Raw genomic sequence first — 21,423 nt, forward strand, 5'->3', positions numbered from 1 at the left:
GGGTGAACATCATTCCCGACCAGTCCACGTCTCCGCCAGCATCCATCCGGGTTCCTTACTGCATTCAGTGTAGAAACAGTACAACTCAGTCTTTGTGTCCCCGGTAACCGATAAAGTCCCCACCAATTTCTCTGTGTTCAGACTCTGTTGCAGGGACCTTATGTACAAGTGCAAGGAGCAAATACACGAGACACTGAGTGATTGATGAGTTCAGAGATGTCCAGACACACTGACGCCAGGATCAGCGTGGAGGAAAATCTCAAACTGAATATAACAGGAAATGATAGAAGGCTTTTATGATATTGAAGAGGGAAGAGTTTTCTGAAACAGGACTTCAAAGTATGTAAAGGATATAGTCATACAAACGTTTGACTACAAAACTGAGAATCACTATTTAGTGAAAGTGCTTTCATGAAGTTTAGATAGTAGATTAGCTGAGGATATTTGCAACAGCTAAAACTCACACAGGATAAATATCAAAGAGAAACAAATTCATTCAAGTCAAGAAGTAATTAAGAACAATTACTATAACCTTAATTTTAATTATTTAATGTTTATACAATCTACCTTTATTTTTATGTATAATCTATTTGTAATGATGTATTATAACAATACTTGTATAATGCCCAATATCTATTTTTTGTATTTATAAGATTTATAAATTACTGTTAATAGGTAATGTAAGGTTGTCTGGGTGGGTCAGTTGGTTGAGCGTCCGACTCTTGATTTTGGCTCAGGTCATGATCCCAGGATCTTGGGATCGAACCCACATTGGGATTCGCACTGAGCTTGGAGTCTGCTCAAGATTGTCTGTCTGTGTCTCTCTGTCTCTCCCTCTGCCTCTGTCCCCCACTTGTACACTCTCTCTCGAAAATAAAAAATAAATAGGAACTGTAAGAATAACTAACAATCTTGATTTGCCAGACACTCTCCTAAGTGTTCCATGTGTATAAAATTATTTAATCCTCACCAACCTGTGAGGTGTGGGCTGATTTCCCTTTTCACAGACGAGGAAGCTGAGATTCAGCGCATTGAGAACCGGGTCCGGTCACACGGCCAGGAAAAGTGGGCCCGGCCGTGGGCAGCCTGGCTCCTCTGGGTGCTGTAGCCTCTGCCACCGGCCTCCTTTCTGCTGCGCCCAAAGGACACGGACGGCCAAGTGTCCGAGGGACAGACTTCAGTGGGTGCCAGGTATGAAAAGAGACCCTCAGCTTCCTCATCAGCGGCCCAGGGCAATAACCTGCTGAAACAATGTGATCCTGTTTGGTGGCCATCAGGTTGGTAAAAACTATGATGTCAGATAATAAGCACAGTATTTAGAGACAAGGTGTATGTGTATTTCCTGGCAGCCGCAACCCCGGGATGATGTTCCCAGGGAAACGCGACTCCCAGCATGCAGAGACCCTGAGGTGTGGGTGCCAGCCTCGCTGGTGACAGCCAGTATGCGCAGCAGGACACGTGCCTGTCACTGGCGGTGGAGGGATTCATGCAGTGGCTGCAACCAGCAGCAGAAGGAGCAGCACAGAGGAGCAGTGAGCCTAGTGGACAGACGGATGGACAGACACGGATTGATGGGAATGGGATGCCGTTTACATAAATGTAAGGATGTGTTATTCAAAGCAAATCTCAGGGTGTCTGGGTGGCTCAGCTGGTTAAGTGTCTCACTCTTGATTTCGGTTCAGGTCATGATCTCACAGTGGGTGAGACTGAGCCCCATGTAGGGTTCTGCACTGACAGCACAGAACCTGTTGCGGATTCTCTCTCTGCTCCTCCTCTGCTCGTGCTCACTCTCTCCCTCCCTCTATCAAAATAAATTAAAACTTAAAAAAAAGAAACAACCACATTTCTATAGTTTTCACAGGTACATAAGACACCAAACATATCAGTCAATCCTCTCATTGAGGCTGAGAAAACAAAACAAAACAAAACAAAACAAAACAAAACAAAACAAAAAACAGCTTCCAAGAAGGACCCATTTACCTACAACTCCCAAACACAGTGAGTACACAACTGGAAAAACAAGTTTCCTGCCAAGTATTTCTGGACTCTTCCACTGACCAGGCTGGGTCTTTCCTGTAACAGACTTCACTTCTCTGGGCTCCAGCAAGAATTATAAGGTGTATGACATACCTGTAATGGCCAGGAGGGGGCGCGAGAAGTCAGAGTAAGTACCAAGCAAACTACCATAGTTTTTAAGCACAATATTGAAAACAAATGGTTAAGTATAACAACACCACGTTTTGCAGTCAAAGCAACAGCTCAATGAGGACAGAAATTAATCCCTGAATCACAAACAACCAAGCAGATTACCTGGGGCACGTGCTTCCTTAACCTGAAGGTCTTGAAGTTAGTTCTTGCTGTGCTCTTAGCTAGACAATCTCAAGTACGTTACTTACCCTCTCTAAGCCTCTGTCTCATCTGCAGAATGGGATGAAGAACACCTACTTTATGCAAGGAAGGAATCAAGATGTACAATGCTTGACATTGAATAAAGTATTTGCTGGCTTAATGATTTTTCTGTTACGGCCTTTAAAAAATAGTTTCTCACGGGGCACCTGGGTGGCTCAGTCAGTTAAGCGTCCAACTTCGGCTCAGGTCATGATCTCGCGGTTTGTGGGTTCGAGCCCCGCGTCAGGCTCTGTGCTGACAGCTCAGAGCCAGGAGGCTGCTACAGATTCTGTGTCTCCCTCTCTCTGTTCCCTTCCCCGCTCACTCTCTCTCTCTCTCAAAAATTAATAAACATAAAAATAGTCTCTCACAAAAGGCAAGCAACTATTAATTCACAAGTGCTAGAATTTCTACTACATTCGAGGTCCAGCGCTAATAACGACTCTTCAAGAATAGCTTATGCTCTTTGCTTATTGGCGTGTGAGAGATAGTCTTGAGTTCTGCTATCATTGTGAAGTTTCCTCCTGGCTCCTTACTCTTTAGAGCTTAAAAGTAACTCTATATGTATGTTGAATTCTACGTTTAGAAAATGGATGGTGTGATGGGTTTTAGAATTTCATAGACTTGGGTTTGAATCAAGTCTCCATTATTTATGTGATTCTGAGCAGCTGAAACATTTTAAGATTCCAGTTAGTTGATCTGTCAAATGTGGTTGGTATAACTACTTTGACATGTTATTATGAGGAACAAGTGGGTTTAAGGACCACATTGTACTTAAAACTGACAGATCTCTTTTATTTACAAAGCAACCAACTTGGCCAAATCCCAGACCCAGGATAGATGAAGTCTCCAGAGTAGGCATTGTTATTCCCATTTACAATGACTTTCCGAAGGACACACATCCTTCAAGTGGCAGGGCTTGGCCTGGAGCTGTCATTCTGTCCTTGTCAATGTAATAAATCTTCACAGACTCAGGAGGTGTCATTCAGAGCTTTCAAATGTCCCTGTTGGGCAGCTCCATGCTGAGAAGGACCTCTCCCCTCAGCCACCATGTGTCAGATTACAGCATCGGCTGCTCAGAGAGTGGGGGGGCCCCTGGCTGGGCCCCACGACTGGACCACTCACCAGACAAGTGGGTCTGGAAGGCTGGCCACACGTGGAGGCGTCTGAACGGGCAGGTCCCTGAAGGCCGCGTGCACCTGGCAGCCACGGAGCCTATGGGAAAGGCAGGCAGGATGTGGAGCTTTGGCTGAGGTTTCCGGGCTGCCCTCAACTCTTCTGGAAAGTGCCCTGGCCCAGCCCCGCCCCGGCACCAGCAGGGGATGGGGCTGGTTTCTGGGAAGCTGCAGGCGCCCCGAGCAGCACCGGGCCGGAAGAGTAAACTGGGCCTTAGTGAGGCTTCCTCTCTCCCCCACTGTCAACCCCTGTTTTATTCCAGTGTGTTCAGTAGTCATTTGCATAGTCACATTCCCATCCATGTCCCAGCCCAGAAACCCCCGGGTAGCTCAGTTGGTTGAGTGTCTGTCTTCGGGCTCAGGTCATGATCTCACAGTTTGTGCGTTCGAGTCCCACATCGGGCTCTCTGCAGTCTACGCAGAGCCCAATTAAGATCTTTTGTCCCCCCCTCTCTCTGCCCCTCCCCTGCACATACTTTTTTTCTTAAATACAATGAATACACATTAAAAAAAAAATTGTATATTTACATTTTCCCCTTGCACTGACCTCTTGGTTGGTGACACTGTCAACATGAATTTTAAAATATAAATATAAATAAATTATAATCACCACTAATAATGCTAGGCCCAGAAGATATAATTTTTTTTAATGTTGATTTATTTTTGAGAGACAGAAAGAGAGAGAGCATGAGCAGGGAAGGGGCAGACACAGAATCCGAAGCAGGCTCCAGGCTCTGAGCTGTCAGCACAGAACCCAACGTGGGGCTTGAACTCACGAGGCACGAGATCATGACCTGAGCCGAAGTCAGACGCTTAACCAACTCAGCCACCCAGATGCCTCTAGGTCCAGAGGATATAAACGAAGATCTTTTTTCATTCTCACCCTCTCCCCACTGCCCCCTGCCAGGACACGTTGCGCTCCACAAATAAACGCTGGTGTCAATACTGTGCTCTTTTCTGTGCCGTAGTTTTATAGTTTAACTTTCGTGGGGAGATTTCTCTTGTTACTTTTTTTAAGAATTCTCTTTCCATTCTAGTGTGACGGCAGTTTTATATTTTCTTAAGTGTCAACCATGACACGTCTGTCCCAGCAAGGATTTTCTGGGACCATGACACTCACGCTTGTCTGGGACAGTCTGCTCTCGGAGCTGCTCCTGTGACAGCCTCGCATCCCCTGCACGTGGTCCCCGAGCAGAGGATGGTCAGCCAGAGTCCTTGCCCTTCCTTCCTTCCGAGCTTCTGCGATGACACCTGTTATTGTGCTCTTTTACAGAGTAGCAATTCTAGCATATACGGGGCGACATCTCATTTAATCGAGCGATCAGGGCAGTGCTCAGGTGTAGTCCATTTCCAATGAAGGGATTACTATTATTGCTGGTGCTCTTGCTCCACCATTTCTCAGCACCTGACCATTGATGGTTCCTCTCCCCCTTGTGGTCAGATCTGACTCTGCCCTCAGGTCCCTCCCACTTTCCCACCTCTCTCTCCCCAGTACCTGCAGGCACCTAAGGGACACAGAGCTCAGACCCTAACCTACCCTCTGCCACTCACCCAGTCAGTCTCCTTCCAGCAGGTGCAGCCGGGAGGTCACCCTGGGCTTCTCTCCACAGGTGGGAAGCAGAACCATGCTGGGCCCCCTCGCCTTCCTGTGCACCCTCCTGTTTCCCGGTAAGTCCTGATTCCCTCCCCAGAGAGGGTGCGTGGGGCGCCCTGAGGTTCCCAGCCTTCCTGTCTCACCTCTGTCCCCCTCGCAGGCAGCTGGGCAGCGATCAGCCTGGAGCAGCCCTCTATGGTCATGGCGCAGGCAGGCCGCTCAGCCACTCTGTGGTGCAAAGCCAGCACCAAGGTCAGCTACATCCACTGGTACCACCACCAGGAAGGTGCGGCCCCCAAGAGGCTCCTCAGACTGGACATGTCCGGAACGTTTGTGCAGAGAGATGGGGGCCTGAAAGCGGACAAAGTCAATGCCAAGAGGGGCAAGGGTAGCAACAGCTGTGACCTGTCCGTGCTGAAGCTGGAGAAGAGCGACGAGGGCGTATACTACTGTGCTGCCTGGGAAGCTCACAGCTGTATGTGCTGCTCCACTCCCTGAGCAAAAAGGTTTCTCACTCCTCGTTCCCTGCCTGCCTGGCACCTTCCACTTGCTCTGGATCCCTGGGGTTGCCCTGAGTCAGCCCTCAGCACCTCTGGCTGTTATGGACAGGCCATTTAAGATTCTGACCACATCCCCTGAAGAATGCAGGAATAAAATATCGTGCAAATAATTTCAAGGCCGAGAGACTCTCTGGGGATTCCACACAAAATGGGTGCAAGTCGAGACTGGAAGGCAGCCCCTGACTCCAGTTTCTAAATTGCCACCCCGCCCACTGCTGGGTCCTGTGCAGAGAGAGACTCCTTGATCAGAAGCCCAGGAAACAGTGTGGCTGACTTCGCAGCACCCTCACCCATGCCTGGCGCTCACTCTCCTGCGGGGGAAATGATCCTCAGGGCAGGTGCATGCATCAGCCCTGGACGAGACCCCGGGCCCTCCGCCTTCCCCTTCTCTTTGAAAGTGACTCCATATGGGATTTGGGGACCAGCTTCCCTGGACCTTTGTTCTCTCCTCTGTAAAGTGAGGAGGTTTAACTGCTACAATGTGTGACTGATTTTTGTATTAAAGCAAAATTATCCCAAAAATATATCACTATGTTCACTAACTTCTTATAAAATTAGTCAACTTCTTGACAAGAAGAAGGAGGAGGAGGAGAAGAAGAAGAAGAAGACAAAGAAAGTAAGAAAGAAAAGAAAAAAGACAAGAAAAACTATGTTACTGATTCCCCTGCCCCAAACAGGAAAGCCCCTGCTGCTGTGTGTGGGCTGGGGGGGGAAGAAAAAGCTCTCTGAGGAGGTCTAAGCTGAATTAAATACATTTTTAGTTGAAAATTCAAACTTTATGAAATTTCAGTTAAAATTTCAAATTTTTTTGGTAAAAATGATTACTGAACGTCTAATGATCCTCAGTTTCACTAACTCCTCCTCTATCTCGCTGAGCTTCTGTTCTGTGGAGGGAGATTTGTATTTAGGACATGCTTGCCCGTGAAAGAGTCCAACCAATAGTTAGTGCAAGATTTCATCAATGAACAGAAACCAGGAATGAGATGGTCTCCAGCAGAATTTCCCACAGCGTTGTGCACAATTTCCTTCAGCAAGATTGTTTGGCCCTTTTATTGCCTGAAAACACGACCCACTTCATTTCATGAAAGATTGCTAGAAAATCAGCCCCATGTGTTCTTTACCTGGAAATTGAGAAAAAGATAGACTTTCAATAGGACTCTGTGTGTCCCCTTCTTTGGGGGCACAGATTTCTCTTCCAGTCAAAAATCAAGCATGGATGATGGGACATAAAGTGTGGATTCTGCCAAAAATTCTGTTTTACCCCCAGGATCCATGCTTCATGTTCTCTACACCCCCCCTTGTGCACCAGGAGACTAACCCCTATGGATCACACCTAATGGGCATCTTTCCTTGATCCATTGAATGCTGGCCAATGGAAGTTGAAGTTCAAAGAACCATCACCATGTCCCCTGACAAAAGCATTCCTTCTTGGGGACTAGATTTCCAAGACTGTGGATCCAGAGACCAGGGAGAAAAGAAAGAAATTCCTCCAGTGGGTTAATTGGTATAAAAGGAAATGGCCACTCTCACCTACACCTCTTGGGTCCCGAGCACAAATTCTCTCTCTGGGGTAGATGGCCCTATATGTTGGGCCCAGGGGAAGTTGCAGCCAACCCAAGGCCACCTGTCATGGAGGGAACCCTGAGCTCACTCTGCTCCCATTTCCCAGCCTCCTCCTGATGCTTCCATTGACCGCTTCCAAACAGTAACCAAAGGATAAGGAAGACCATCCATGCGGTCCATGAGGGTCCACCTCGTAAAGCCTGGGGCAAGGTAAAGAGAGGTAGACCATCCATCTGGAGGAGCAAAAGAATGAAATTCAAGCAGACAGTCAAATAAGTGGGTTATGTTTGCCCCTAAGTAAGTAAAAAATTTAGGGATTCGGGAGAAGATTTTATCTAGTTCCTTTTCATTTCACCTTCCACAAAACCACCAAGGTGCCATGTCTAACAGAACAGGATGTGCCCTGTTCCTTCAGTAACGAAACAGGAAACTGGGCAGGTGTTGACAGATTATCATTTAATTCTGTGCTTTTCCAGTTGATAAATTTAGTAGATAATGTACATTATTTGTAATGCTTTTGACCTTCAGAAAAAGCAGGGTTTCTTGGGTCTTTGCCAACTTATTAAATCATCAACACCTAAGTAGAATAAAATGAATAAAGTAAATAGATCTCTGTGTAGATAAATGATTATAGTGCTTTATGAACCAATATTATAATGAATACAACTCTGTGTTCTTGATGTTTTTAATACAATAAACAAGTGCACAGTAGTGACACAATCCTAATTCTTATTTTTTAAAGTTTTTTTTTTTCAACGTTTTTTTATTTATTTTTGGGACAGAGAGAGACAGAGCATGAACGGGGGAGGGGCAGAGAGAGAGGGAGACACAGAATCGGAAACAGGCTCCAGGCTCCGAGCCATCAGCCCAGAGCCTGACGCGGGGCTCGAACTCACAGACCGCGAGATCGTGACCTGGCTGAAGTCGGACGCTTAACCGACTGCGCCATCCAGGTGCCCCAATCCTAATTCTTATTAAATGAAACTAGATAAATATCTGCCACTTTCATAATGTCAACTACAATCCAGTCTCTTGCCTTTGTTATAATTGACCTATTTTTTCTGTCCTTCCTTATCTGCTTTCCTGCTATCTATGAGTCAACATTTTACTGTATCAATCACAAGCTGATCATTCCTAGCTGCAGTAATTCTGTAACCTTTATTTTCTTAACTTCTAAATTGAAGTTATAAAGTAATTACCAAAAATCTACAGTTATATTCTGAAAGTGGTAGAATTAGCATTTGCAGTCTGTGGGTCAGCAGATTGCTCTGATGGATTTTCTTGCTCAGCCAAAAAACAAAACAAAACCAGAATTAATTAGTTTATAACTACAGAATACAATGCACAGTCATTCTCTCAAGGAGCTCAGTTCCATAATAAATAGAACATTCTGATTAGAATATAATAATAGCTATTTTTTAATGAGAATTCCTGGTGCAATAAACACTTACGAAGCACTTCATGCATTTCTTGTTATGGTATGCCTCTGTATGGGTGGAAAGGGAGTGTGATGGCTATCAATCATACCCCACTCCCAGATGTTACTCTAACCATGTCCTGAAATGGCTGGTTTGACTTTTTTAAGTATTGGAATGAATGAAATGGAATTCATGTCCATTTAGCTCCAGGGCTGTCAGATAATGAGCTAGATGTTGTGTGTGTCCAGAAACTCATGTGATCATCATAAAAGTCCTGCAAATAAACCTATGTCATGGAAGAAAGAATTGATGTTTGGAAAGGAACAGAAATGTTTCCAAACAAATAGTTCATGGTGTTTCAATTGCACTGTTAGGTCACTTTAAATATTCTTGGTGAAGGTTAACTTTACAAGAATACACTCTGGCACTTGTGGGCAAATACGGGTTGTCCCACACCTGCTCCCCAGGCCAGTATACTGGTCAAGACAGTATGAGGGTCACACAAGAAGCCATGGCCAACGGGTCACATTGGAAGAGTTCCTTTCTGGGCAGTCTGCCCCAGGACTCTTCCTGCAAGTGGAGAGGAAAGACTAAGAAAATCTTCTCTGTTTTGTGAACTGGTTTTAACAGAAAGTGTCATAGGTCAACTACATGGAGAACGCTCAAAATCCCTCAGCCAGACTTCAGTAAACAAACAAAATATGCAGTGAGAGTGATGCTTTGGAAATTTGTCTCTGGCACAGTTTTTTTCCCTAATACATCATGTCACCTGGAGTCCTTCCTCTGTTCAGGCTAAACCATGACATATAGCACCTGTAGAAGGAGATAGTGGCTTTGGCCAGCATAAGCTCCCGTTTTGAGTGAATCATGAGATAGTTAAGCTTAAAAGTCAGATTTAGTTGATAAAGAAAGTGACTGTCTAAATTTCCAAATCTGCCGTTTATAGATTGGTGGGTAAGCCTGGTAAACGAGGAACACAGGATTTTACCAGAGGGGCTAGATGGAGATAAGGGGAGATGTGGTGTCATCAAGGTTAGCGTGTACGCTGAGAGAAAGGGCTAGTTCTGATGGCCGGGATGTGGTATTCAATGGTGAGGAGAGAGGAAGTGAAAGTTCCTTTTGGTTCCCTTGTCTCTGAGGGTCTTATCCCAGAGAGGATAGAAACTTCTTCAACAGAAACCCAAAACTGGGGTGCCTGGGTGGCTCGGTCAGTTAAGTTGTCTGACTCTTGATATTGGCTAAGGTCGTGATCTTTTGGTCATCAGATAAAGGCCTGAGTCCAGTTCTGCGTTGACAGCGGTGAGCCTGCTTGGGATTCTTTCTCCCCCTCTCTCTCTCTGCCCCTCCCTCAAAAACAAATAAATAAACTTAAAAAAAAATCCTAGACACATGGAGGGAACTTCTGAAAACATCTGGCTGATGTCAAACTTCTGGAACACGGCCCTGGAGGAACACCACCAACAGTGGAGACATCAGCACAGACCAGCCCAAACCAGCCCTGACTGTCCCCACGGGCTGCACAGGTAGGAGATCCATAATGCTTCTTAGCATCTCTGAGAGGGTCAGGGTCCTGAGGGGACCACAGGAGGCAGCAGCCAGGCTTTGGATGAGAAGCTGAGGTGGGAGCTTTGCATCCCAAGGTGTGCTGTGAGTCGGTAGGGGTGGGTTCGGGGCTGGTAACTGCATAGGACAATTCAGAGGGAGAGGCTGAATCCAGAAAGCAGGGCCAAGGGCAGGAAGAGGGCAGCAGGGAGACTGTGAGAACTAACTCTCCTCCCGGGTGCAGTGATGGCATCCTGGGGTCAGCAGGAGGCAGGGAGACAGAAGGATGAGGAAGGGGACAAAGGAGACAGAACTAGCCTGAAAGGGGCTGTTCTAAACCAGAGGAAACTATTTTCTTTTTTTTTTTTTTAATTTTTAGCATTTATTTATTATTGAGAGACAGAGAGAGACAGAACATAAGCATGGGAGGGGCAGAGAGAGGAGAAGACAGAGAATCCAAAGGAGGCTCCAGGCTCTGAGATGTCAGCACAGAGCCCGATGTGGGGCTCGAACTCACAAACTGCGAGATCATGACCTGAGCTGAAGTAGGACGTTTAACCGACCGAGCCACCCAGGCACCCCGTGGAAACTATTTTCAATTGGTAAGTTTAGTATCTCTTCCAACATCAGAAGGAGAAAGAGATGACACGTGTGAGTTCAGCAAGGATGACGCTCCCGTCCCCTGCCACACACCATAGATGTAGCCTGGGTTTGCTCTAACCACTGCGCCCTGCTCAAGGTGCCTGCGTGAAGGGGGAGCGGGCACCAGTGGGGACCACAATCCATCCTGAGCCCTCCCCGCCCTGTACCTGGAGCAGGGCTGTGTGAGCCTGGAAAGAGCGCCTTTTTCTAATTTTCTGCCTAGGTTGTGCCGTGTTTTAATTAGTAAAAAGGAGGCTGCTGTGCTATGGGAGACCCCGTTCAGGAAGAAGTAACTACAAAGTGGTGTGGACAAGGTACAGAGTTTTCAAAACAACTTAGTCCATGAAGCTTCCTGAGCTGAAAAAGATAAACTAGTCTCCAAAAAGAATCGTCCAAGAACCAACGAAAATACTGTTGTTTGAATCTAGGAACCAAATTTTACCTTTCAGAGCCTTGAGAAAATAGTCATAGGGAATGTAGTAAAACAACAACAACAACCACAGAAGCCTGCATTTGCATAGACCCTGGTAACCCAGGGGGGTGCAGTGAGAGGAGGAGGTGAGCTGGAGCTTCTCCAGAACCTTCTTCTGTGGAGCAGAGATGCCAGCACCCATCCCAGGGATGGTGTGAGGTTATGAGATTAGAAATCCAAATGCTTAGCGTGCAGCCTGGAAGAAGGACTTGGTAGTAATTATCAGTATTTCTTGTCATTTTCACTTCTGCCTCCATTTCTTAGAAGGAAATAATTGGGACATTTACACAAAAAAACCTTCCTTCATTCATTTTGTAATATTACTATCTGCACAAGATATACCTGTGTCTCTGTCTCTGTCTCTGTCTCCGTCTCAATCTCTATCTACGTATCTGTGTCTATGTCATTATCTCTATCTCTATTTTGCTCTAGCTCTAGCTCTATCTTTCCCTCTATCTCTATCACTATCATCTATATCTATCCATTTACCCCCCCCCCCCATCTAACTATCCGGAAATGGGCTGGTGGGATTGCTGTTGCCACAACCTGATCAATATTCCCCAGACAAATCAGAAACCTTATTAGAATTTGCATGGAAGGGTGGCCCCTGCTTAACCCTCTATTTTCTTCCCTGACACCAGCTGTCACACACACCTAACACTGACCTGAGGCTTCTGGAAAGCAGGGTTCTCAGGTCTCCATCTTGTCCTTGGAGGCAAAGCCTGGGTAGACAAGATGACCAGTTACAAGCCGTCATCAGTCCTTTTTCTGGGCTAATGAGCTTCTTCTTCCCTCTGTTCAGATTGTGTGAGAATCTTAAGAAATTATTTAATGCTTCCTATGAATATTTGGAGAAAAGTCTGCTCTATTCTCTCTCTCTCTCTCTCTCTCTCTCTCTCTCTCTCTCTCTCTCTGTCTCACTGGTTAGTCGTCAAAATGACACGACTGGAAATATCTATGTACACAGTAAAACAAAAGATATATACAATATGTACAGTACTCAACATTGCATCTGTTAACTTAGCCGTTAATTGGTACCAACAAAAATGAATCAGACTTTAGAGCATCAGATACACATTTGGTCTCTTATAACACCCGCTCAGAGACAGAAGAAAGCAATAAATTGGCAGCACTGAGACACCCTGTCTCCTCCACTGTGATTCTTTTTTACGAAGTCCACAGAACAGAGTAGATGGAGCCACAGACAAATGGGTACAAAGTATGAGAGGAGCCAGGAAGTCGGCCCCAAGTCCTCTCTTCAGTTCTGGTCCTTTTGCACGTGGGCAACCTCAGCCCCCGTCCCAGTTTCAGCCTCAGCCCACCCCGTGCTCCCTGACAGGCACCTCAGCTCTAGAATCAAGAGGAAAAGAAGCAGACGGCCACCAGGTGCACCTGCAGGATGGCAGCCTCTTGCGCCAGCTTCCCGTTGCTTCCTGATGACAGCCGCTGTCTGGGCTTGTGGAGAACATCCTGAGTGCGTCAGGGACCCTCAGCAATTCGTCCTGAGGTTTCCAGGGAGTCTGGGTGACACAGGCCGCATGACAAATGGACTGGGATGGAGGGAGGGCAGGCGACTGCGGTCCCAGACGGGACTCGAGGGCCAGGTGCTGCGCCACACGAAGGCAGACGGAGGCTGGTGCTGCTGGGATACAAGTGCCCGGAGGAGCACCCTTGTGTGTGGTTCTGTGACCTCACCAGGGTCTGCGCGTGCCTTGTCAGTAATGCAGCCTCGGAACCCACTCGCTGAACGGATGTGTGAATAGATGAATCTTAGGGAGCAGTACTGAGCAAGCACATTCAGGGTACTTCCTGTGATGAATCCTCAACCATGCATTCTAGAGCCTTGAGAGACATACGTACACACAGACACATACATACCTGTGTGCACGTACATGTAGGCACATTATTATTACAGAGTGGCATGTAATCTATTATGTTCTCATAAGTGTATATGGAAGAAATAGTCCCCTGTTTAAGAACGTGGGTTCCAGATGCGGCACATGCACACCATGGTGGACTATACAGCTGTAAAATAGATGTGAGATGCAGGGTTAATTGCAATTTATGTCCTAGCAAGTCGCAGTTGGAAACTGAAATTTACCAATAGTACCATTTACAACAGCAACAACAACAACATCAACAAACATATATAATACATAGAGAAAAATTTAGCCAAAAATATGAAGGATTCTTACGCTGAAAGCAGTAAGACTTTAATGACAGAAGCCGAAGAAGAACTAAATAAATGGAGAGATATACCATGTCCATAGATGGGAAAACTCAACATATTTTAGATGTCAAACATTCCTCAAACAGATAAGTAGATTCAATATAATCCCAATGAAAATCCCAGGAGGACTATTCATGGAAATCACTAAACTGGTTGCAAATTTCATATTGGAAAGCAAAGGACGTAGCATTGCCAAACCGGTTTTAAAAAGAGATCTAACACTTACTATTAAGACTCAATGATCAAGACAGTGGGGTTTGGGTAAAAGCATAAATGGATAGATAAGAGGAACAGAATCCAGAAATAGGACAACACGTAAATGGTTACCTAATTTCTAACAGGGTGCCAAGGAAATCCAATGAACAAAGAATTGACTTTTCAACAAATGGTACTGGAACAAATGTTCATCTATCTGGGGAAAAAACCTCAATTGATGTGAAACATCACATACACAAACTAGTTAAAAATGGATTCTAGTCATAAATGTATAACCTAAAAAATAAAACTTCTAGATGAAAATACAGGAGAAAATCTTTGTGACCTTGGGTAAGGCAAGGGTTTCTCATATAGGACACCAAGAGCAAGGTCATAAAAGAAACATTTGATAAATTGGACTTTCTAAAAATTAACATTTCTGCTCTTTGCAATACTATACATAGAAGGAAAATGGAAAATTGCAAGAAAATGAAATGAAAATCCACAGATTAGAAGAAAATATTTTCTACTTTAAAAATTTTTTTAATGTTTATTTTTTGAGAGAGATGGAGAACACGTGCAGGGAAGGGACAATGAGAGAAAGGGGCAGAAGATCTGAAGCAGTCTCTGTGCTGACAGCAGAGACCCCAACATGGGGCTCAAACCCATGAACCATGAGATCATGACCTGAGCGAAGGCAGACGCTTAACCGACAGAGCCACCCAGGCGCCCCTAGAAGAAAATATTTTCAAAAGACATATCAGAAAAGACTGGTGTCCAGAATATGGAGAGAAATATCACAACTCAATACTAAGAAAAGAAGCCCAATTAAAAAATGGGAAAGAGAAATAGTAGAATGTGGGCAGAAGTCACCTAAAATCTCTTCTGTTCTGTTGCTGGTAGAATTTTAATGTAAAGAAAATACAAAAAAAAAAAAAATTGAAAAGAGGACCTGTATGTGATCAGAGTCGTAGAGAGCTGGGAATGCACAGTTCCCATCTTACAATAACATCCAAAAAAAAGCAGGACAAACTGAAATTTAATGACTGAGCCCATTAGAGAAGTGAGGTTGCAGGGTGCGTGACATACTCAAACACTGGAGACAGATGGAAACTTGCAGAGAGACACAGGATGTGAGCATTTGCTGACCTTAAACAGATGTCCAACATACTCACTTGGTCACGGGATTCAAGTAGAATTTATTAACGAAATAGTGAGAGCTGAGTATAGACTAGTGGGGAGTGGGAATGCTTGAGAACATAACCAGGGTATTTCCCAGCACCTCTTAAGATTCTTCTCCAGGAAGCCCACAAAACTCTTTCAGGGAAGGCCAGGGACAATCCACACAAAGCCTCCCCCTTAGTGCTACAGGAGGAAAACAGCAACTACCACTGAAATCCACCCAGACCAGATCCACCCCGTTACCCCTGGAGACAAGAGGCGACTTCATCTGCAGGGGAGGTGCCGGTGGAATCTGCTGCGGTTGAGAGAAGGCAAAGGAGGTGACCACCAAAACTTTTGCCGGAACATCTCCCCTATGTCCCAAGGTAACAAGATGTCACCTGCAGAAGGATAGGCATCAAAATCAAACCCATGGCCTGAAGTAGGGGGGCACCCACGGCATCTGGGGGAGGGGGAAGAAGGATTTAAAATGTTTTATTTCTGAATCCTTGGATTGTACTCCTGAAACCATTATCACACTGTATGTCACTAACTGAAATTTAAATAAAAATTAAAAGAAAAAGAAAATGTCCCATCTCAGGAATAGAGGCAGGAATTCGTACGAAGCCCACGTCCTTAAGATCCAGTTTCACTGTATCTGCTTAAAAGTGGGACTTAATAAAAATACCAGAGAATGTGTCCTTTCCCGACCTTTCACCCCCATGACAGCAAACCTTGAGTAAAAGTAACCATGGAATAGAGCTGAGAGAGAGCGAGAGATAGAATTTCTCTGGGGAGCAGAACAACGGAAGCCTCAAAGACAAGTGAAGGGACCAAGGCAAAGCACAACTAAAGAATTTTTAAGTGTCTGGACTCTGGCAACAACACATTTCAACCCTGATAACTTAGCGACAACCAACTCCAGATCCGGTCTAACTCCTGCCTAGTTAACACAAACCCCCACGCTAAAGGCCGAGCAGAAGGAAAGGTGTGCTGGTTTTCAAGCACAAAACATATTTACCTCAGTATCCACTCTACCACACCACGTGGCCAGGTTCCAACCAAACACTCGGAGGCGTACAGCAAGTCAAGAGGAAACACAGTGTGAGGGCCCAGAGCGGTCACCAGACCCAGACTGAGACATACTACAGATAGATGGTGGAAGTATCAGGAATTTAAAATAACTATGATTAATATGTTCAAGGCTCTAATCCAATAGAGAGATGGACAATATGGAAGATCAAACGGGTAAATTCACCAAAAATTATGGAAAGTCCCAAATGGAAACTATGGGAAAGAACCAAAAGGAAAAGCAAAACTAAAAACCACAGCAACAGAAATGAAGAACGCTCTGAGAGGCTCACCAGCGGATATAAGAGATGTAAGGAGAGAATTAGAGAATCAGATAAATATAGGACACTAGAAGTTACCCAAATTGCAATCTGCAATGGAAGGATGAAAGAGACAGAGAGACAGAGAGAGAGAGAGAGAGAGGAAGCAGGTAATCAAAACTCACAGAAGAGAACTCGAAGAACTGCCCCCCTCTCTCTCCCTCTCCCACTCTCTGTGTTAAACCATAAAGGACTTTAGTCCCTTAACAAGCAAATGGCTTCTTTACACCAATATCATTGGACAGTAACAATCACCCGGTCAGAGAAATCTGCTGATAAAGTGGGTTAATAGCCCTGTTTTGCAGGACTTTGGGGATAAATACTGTGGGTCTCTTCCTCTGGTTCTTAGCTGTGTGCTCAGAGCGCCCCTTCCTCTTACGGCAATAGCCACCAGATCTGTACGGTGATCAGCCCCGTATTCAACCACCTCTCCTGACAAGTGCTGGCAGAACGTGGCTCCTGTCCCGGCTGGTCCTGGTGGCCTCCCTTGGCAGCTGTGAGTGGCTTTACCCATGGGGTGTTTCACTCAGCAAAGAAAGCTGGTGTTAAGCATGGACAATCTAGTCAGCAGAAGGCCCCACATGGTCATTCAAACTAACCTGACAGATTCCACCATGACCTTGAATTCTTCAGGAAGAAAATGTAAATCTTGGACCCCAACTTTTCCATTAATAGAGAACAAATGTGTACTATTTTAGTGAATGTCAAAATTTCGCTAATTGTTGCTTTTGTTTCTCTTTTAGATACAAATGGCGACATTTTAATAACACATCTCATACCATCCATTACCAAGAAAAAGGACATACAGCATTTTTATTTATTTATTTTCTGTTTATTTTTATTCTTGACATAGAGACTGAGTGTGAGTGGAGGAGGGGCAGAGAGAGAGAGAGAGAGGGAGACACAGAATCCAAAGCAGGCTCCACGCTCAAAGCTGTCAGCACGGAGCCTGATGCAGGGCTTAAACTTGTGAACCACAAGATCATAACCTGAGCCAAAGTCGGATGCTTAACTTACGGAGCCACCCAGATGCCCCAAGAATCACAGCATTTTTAGAATGCCACATAACAGGTGTCTTAAAGATGAATGTATAATAGGGGCGCCTGGGTGGCTCAGTTGATTAAGCGACCGACTTCAGCTCAGGTCATTATCTCACCGTTGGTGAGTTCGAGCCCCGTGTCAGGCTCTGTGCTAACAGCTCAGAGCCTGGAGCCTGCTTCAGGTTCTGTGTCTCCCCCTCTCTCTGCCCCTCTCCTGCTCATGCTCTGTGTCTCTCTGTCTCTCAATAATAAATAAAAACATTAAAAAATTAAAAAAAAAATAAAGACGAATGTATGATATACACTAGTATCGAATGATGTCAGACCAGCCTCTAAAACACATTCTGTGTATTTCCTCAAGTGAAAATGTACAGGAACAAGGTGTTAGTGAGGAAAGATGTGAAGCCAGGAAAGGACAGAGGGATTTGCCAGCGAGCCTGAGGATACACCGAGTTAATGAGGCAGGTGCTGGGCTGTATGACTGCACCTGCTGGGATCCACTGTATGGAAATGCGCCACTGACACTGAACAGAAGCCCTCCCACTATGCCACACCCCCGAAAACATATACCCACGCCTTTCTAGCTCCCAAGGACCTGGCCACTGTCTATACAGGACTTGTCTCCTGCATCTGTGTCCTCAGCAAGGTCTGAGCTAGGAGCCCAAGGACGCAATCTGTGATGTTTCTTTCAGTTAGGTCACTCGATTCTTATCTCTGTTGGGGACTGAATGGCTTTTGTAAGTGTCCTGAAGTTTCCACTTCTCCATCTATAAGAAGCTTCCTGGGGAGGAAGCCATATCCAGTGTGCAAAATGGTTTTCTGGCTTTGAATGAATAATGAATGAATGAATGAATGAATGAATGAATGAATAGGAGAATGATGAAAACCACAAGGTCTTTGTTGTTTTCTTTCTTTCTTTGAGAATGAGAGAGAGAGAGAGAGAGAGAGAGAGAGAGAGATAGAGATAGCATGAGCAGGGGGAAGGACAGAGAGAGAAGGAGACACAGGACCCAAAGCACACTCCAGGCTCCTAGCTGTCAGCACAGAGCCTGATGCAGGGCTCGAACTCATGAACCTCGAGATCATGACCTGAGCTGAAGTCAGATGCTTAACCAACTGAGCCACCCAGGGGCCCCCATAAGGCCTTTGGAGTGATAAAAACCTGGATTTGAATTCCTGCTCAGCCACTTAACTGACAGCACGATCCAGGAACGTTACTGGATCTTTCTCATAGGGTTGCTGGGGACCGAAAGAGGTTCCACACAGGACAGTGCGAGCACAGGGTCAGCACATCACAGTGTCAGTTCCCATTACAACCGAACTTCTTCTCTGAGCCATCTCAGCTAACACAGGAGCTCAGGGACTCTTTAAAAGTCACATCTGACATTGTCCTTCAAACAATAATAAAATTTGCGTCATTTTGAAATGCTAAGAATTGTGGATATAGAAAGAGTTGAGGATAAGAGTCGAGGATAATAAATCAAAGATATTTCTTCTCCAAGATTTTTGTTCATTCACAGCAGAGTATAGTAACATCATAGCATCTAAAGAAATAACTATAGTAATTGTTAATATTTCCTCAAATTTGTAAACTTTCTACAAACTACCCATATATAAAATGCACCTACTTCTGCATAATGTGGTGGGATTATTATCTCATTTATTATTATAGAGTAGTAAGGCTTTTCTTCCAATTTTCATGATAGCCATATAGCTCCCACACTGTTGCAAAATATGATGTAAAATCTAAACTTCAGAGTGAAACAGAGCTTAAGGGTAGGTGTGTTCGAAGCAAAACCTAAAGGAAAAAGTGAAGTTATTGCCTCCTGAAGGAAGATAATGTTGAGTTATGACAACATGGGTGTTTTGGTGAGGTTCTAGAATCCAATAGTTCCATATCCCAGGAACATAATAAAATAACACTGAGACGGATCTTAATGACAAGGTCATTCCTCCCCCGTACTTTACTCTGATGAATAAGGCCTCCACTGCCTCCCCAGTCCTGACTCAAGACCCCTCTTTGAGAAAATTCTGAGTACTCACCAGCAATGCCAACACTACGTAATTCTGTGCATCTTTGGCTTGGGTTTGTTGGTTGACTATACTCCTTTCTTGCCTCTTCACTGTTTTTCTGTCCACTTCAACTTGTTCAAGTGCCTCTGATTTCTCTCCTTTGCTTTTTAAAAAATTAATTAATTAATTTTTGAGACAGAGAGAGAGAGTATGTGCACGTTCATGTGAGCAGGGGATGGGCAGAGAGGGAGGGAAAGAGTCCCAAGCAGGTTCCACACTGTCAGCACAGAGCCTGACAGGGGGCTTGAACTCATGAACTGTGAGATCATGACCTGGGTCGAAATCAAGAGTTGAACACTTGACCAGTTGAGCCACCCAAGCGCCCCTCTTTCCTTTGCTTTTTAAATGAAGATACCAAAATTAGAATATCTCCGGATCAAGTTTTTTTTAACTGACTGTGGGGAATAAGTTTAGGAATTCCCTGAGTTTGCACCAATGGGTTAACAAGGCTTAGAGCAGAAAGCGGCCACAGGATGGAAGTGTCCAGAAGAGATAAATGGGTAAACAGGGTGATAGACCTCCACAGCAGGGTGAACTTGCCTGGAGCTAATTAGCAAAAAAAAAAAAAAAAAAAAAAAAGTGCCTTGTTGACCCTGAGGTAGCATGCTCAATCTGTCTTATCCAGTAGGTAAGTTAACATAAGCAGACAGGGTGCCCGCTGCCTGCTGTAAACAGCCATCTGCACAGCACCAGGATTTTGTTTTGTATTGACCCAAACCCGTAACACCACATATCTTTGTTGTTGTTTTTTTAATTTTTTTTAACGTTTTTATTTATTTTTGGGACAGAGAGAGACAGAGCATGAACGGGGGAGGGGCAGAGAGAGAGGGAGACACAGAATCAGAAGCAGGCTCCAGGCTCTGAGCCATCAGCCCAGAGCCCGACTCGGGGCTTGAACTCACAGACCGCGAGATCGTGACCTGAGCTGAAGTCGGACGCTTAACCGACTGAGGCACCCAGGCGCCCCAACACCACATATCTTTGAAACCTCCTTTCTCTCACACACGAGTTAATGATCACTGTTTTATTGTCTCTTTCTGCACGTAACCCTTCTGATCCTGATAAATACAGAGCAAAGACCCTTACTCAGGGCTCTTGTCTCCTCCCAGACATTAGCCTCTCTCACATTTAATTCTGCATTCACTCTCTTGCTGGACAGAGAGAGAACTCCAGACTCAGAGTCTGCAACAACCGAATACCACACAGAACAGTGCACATAGGTTGCAAGCTGTCTAGGGGTTCCTTGGAGAAGGCCATAGTGCACTGGTTCCAACAAAAAATAGAGCCCCTGTGATGAATCCTATATGGCTCAATCAAGATTACAAGCAAGACAAGCCCAGCTCCTCCTTGGACACACATAAGAAAGACATAAAATCTTCTACCTGATAATCAATTATGTGTCCAAATCCAATGAAGACACCTGCTACTATGCCTGCTAGGATCTTACTCTGTCACACAGGCAGAAGGACCTGTAAGAAAACCTTCTTTATCACTAACCCTCAACTCCTTTCTCACTTGAGCAGCCACAGCAGACACTGCCCTGCTCTTAATCACAGGTTTCTAAGCTGTTGGAACAGGAAGGTCCCTTTGGACAACATGGCCCAATGCCCACACAACGAATGGGCATATGGGAGCCCAAAGTTGGCAGATACCTTGTCCGAAGCTAGTTAACCACAGAGGTGGGGCTACACCTGCATATCTAAAGATCACAGAACAGCTTCGAAGAGGCTTCTTCTTTCAACATCTCAGACAACTGAGTTTGTTTTCAAACTTTAGTTTTAATAAGAAATCCATTTTTCCACGGGAGATAGAATTCTACAAATTTCTTCTTTTATTCCAGGATAATATTGTCATCATAGAAATTATTTTCTTATTGTGCATTGCATGGTAAAGATTTGTGTTGCCAAATGGTAAACGTGGCTGCTAAAAAATGGAGACCATTGTTCACATTACTCAAGTATATGTCTGTTGGCATGTTT

General features: G+C 45.0%; 1 gene segment (V, D, J or C); it reads left to right on the forward strand.

Moving 5' to 3' along the window:
• Positions 1-4,862: 4,862 nt before the first annotated feature.
• The window catches only part of LOC102963604, a 37,641-nt gene continuing 21,080 nt past the window's right edge, over positions 4,863-21,423 (forward strand). Inside the window, 2 exon segments of the C gene segment in view lie at positions 4,863-5,231; positions 5,318-5,613. Of these exon segments, the coding sequence occupies positions 5,189-5,231; positions 5,318-5,613 (339 nt within the window).

This window comes from Panthera tigris, chromosome A2, assembly GCF_018350195.1.
Source record: "Panthera tigris isolate Pti1 chromosome A2, P.tigris_Pti1_mat1.1, whole genome shotgun sequence".
Taxonomy (NCBI): Eukaryota; Metazoa; Chordata; class Mammalia; order Carnivora; family Felidae; genus Panthera; species Panthera tigris.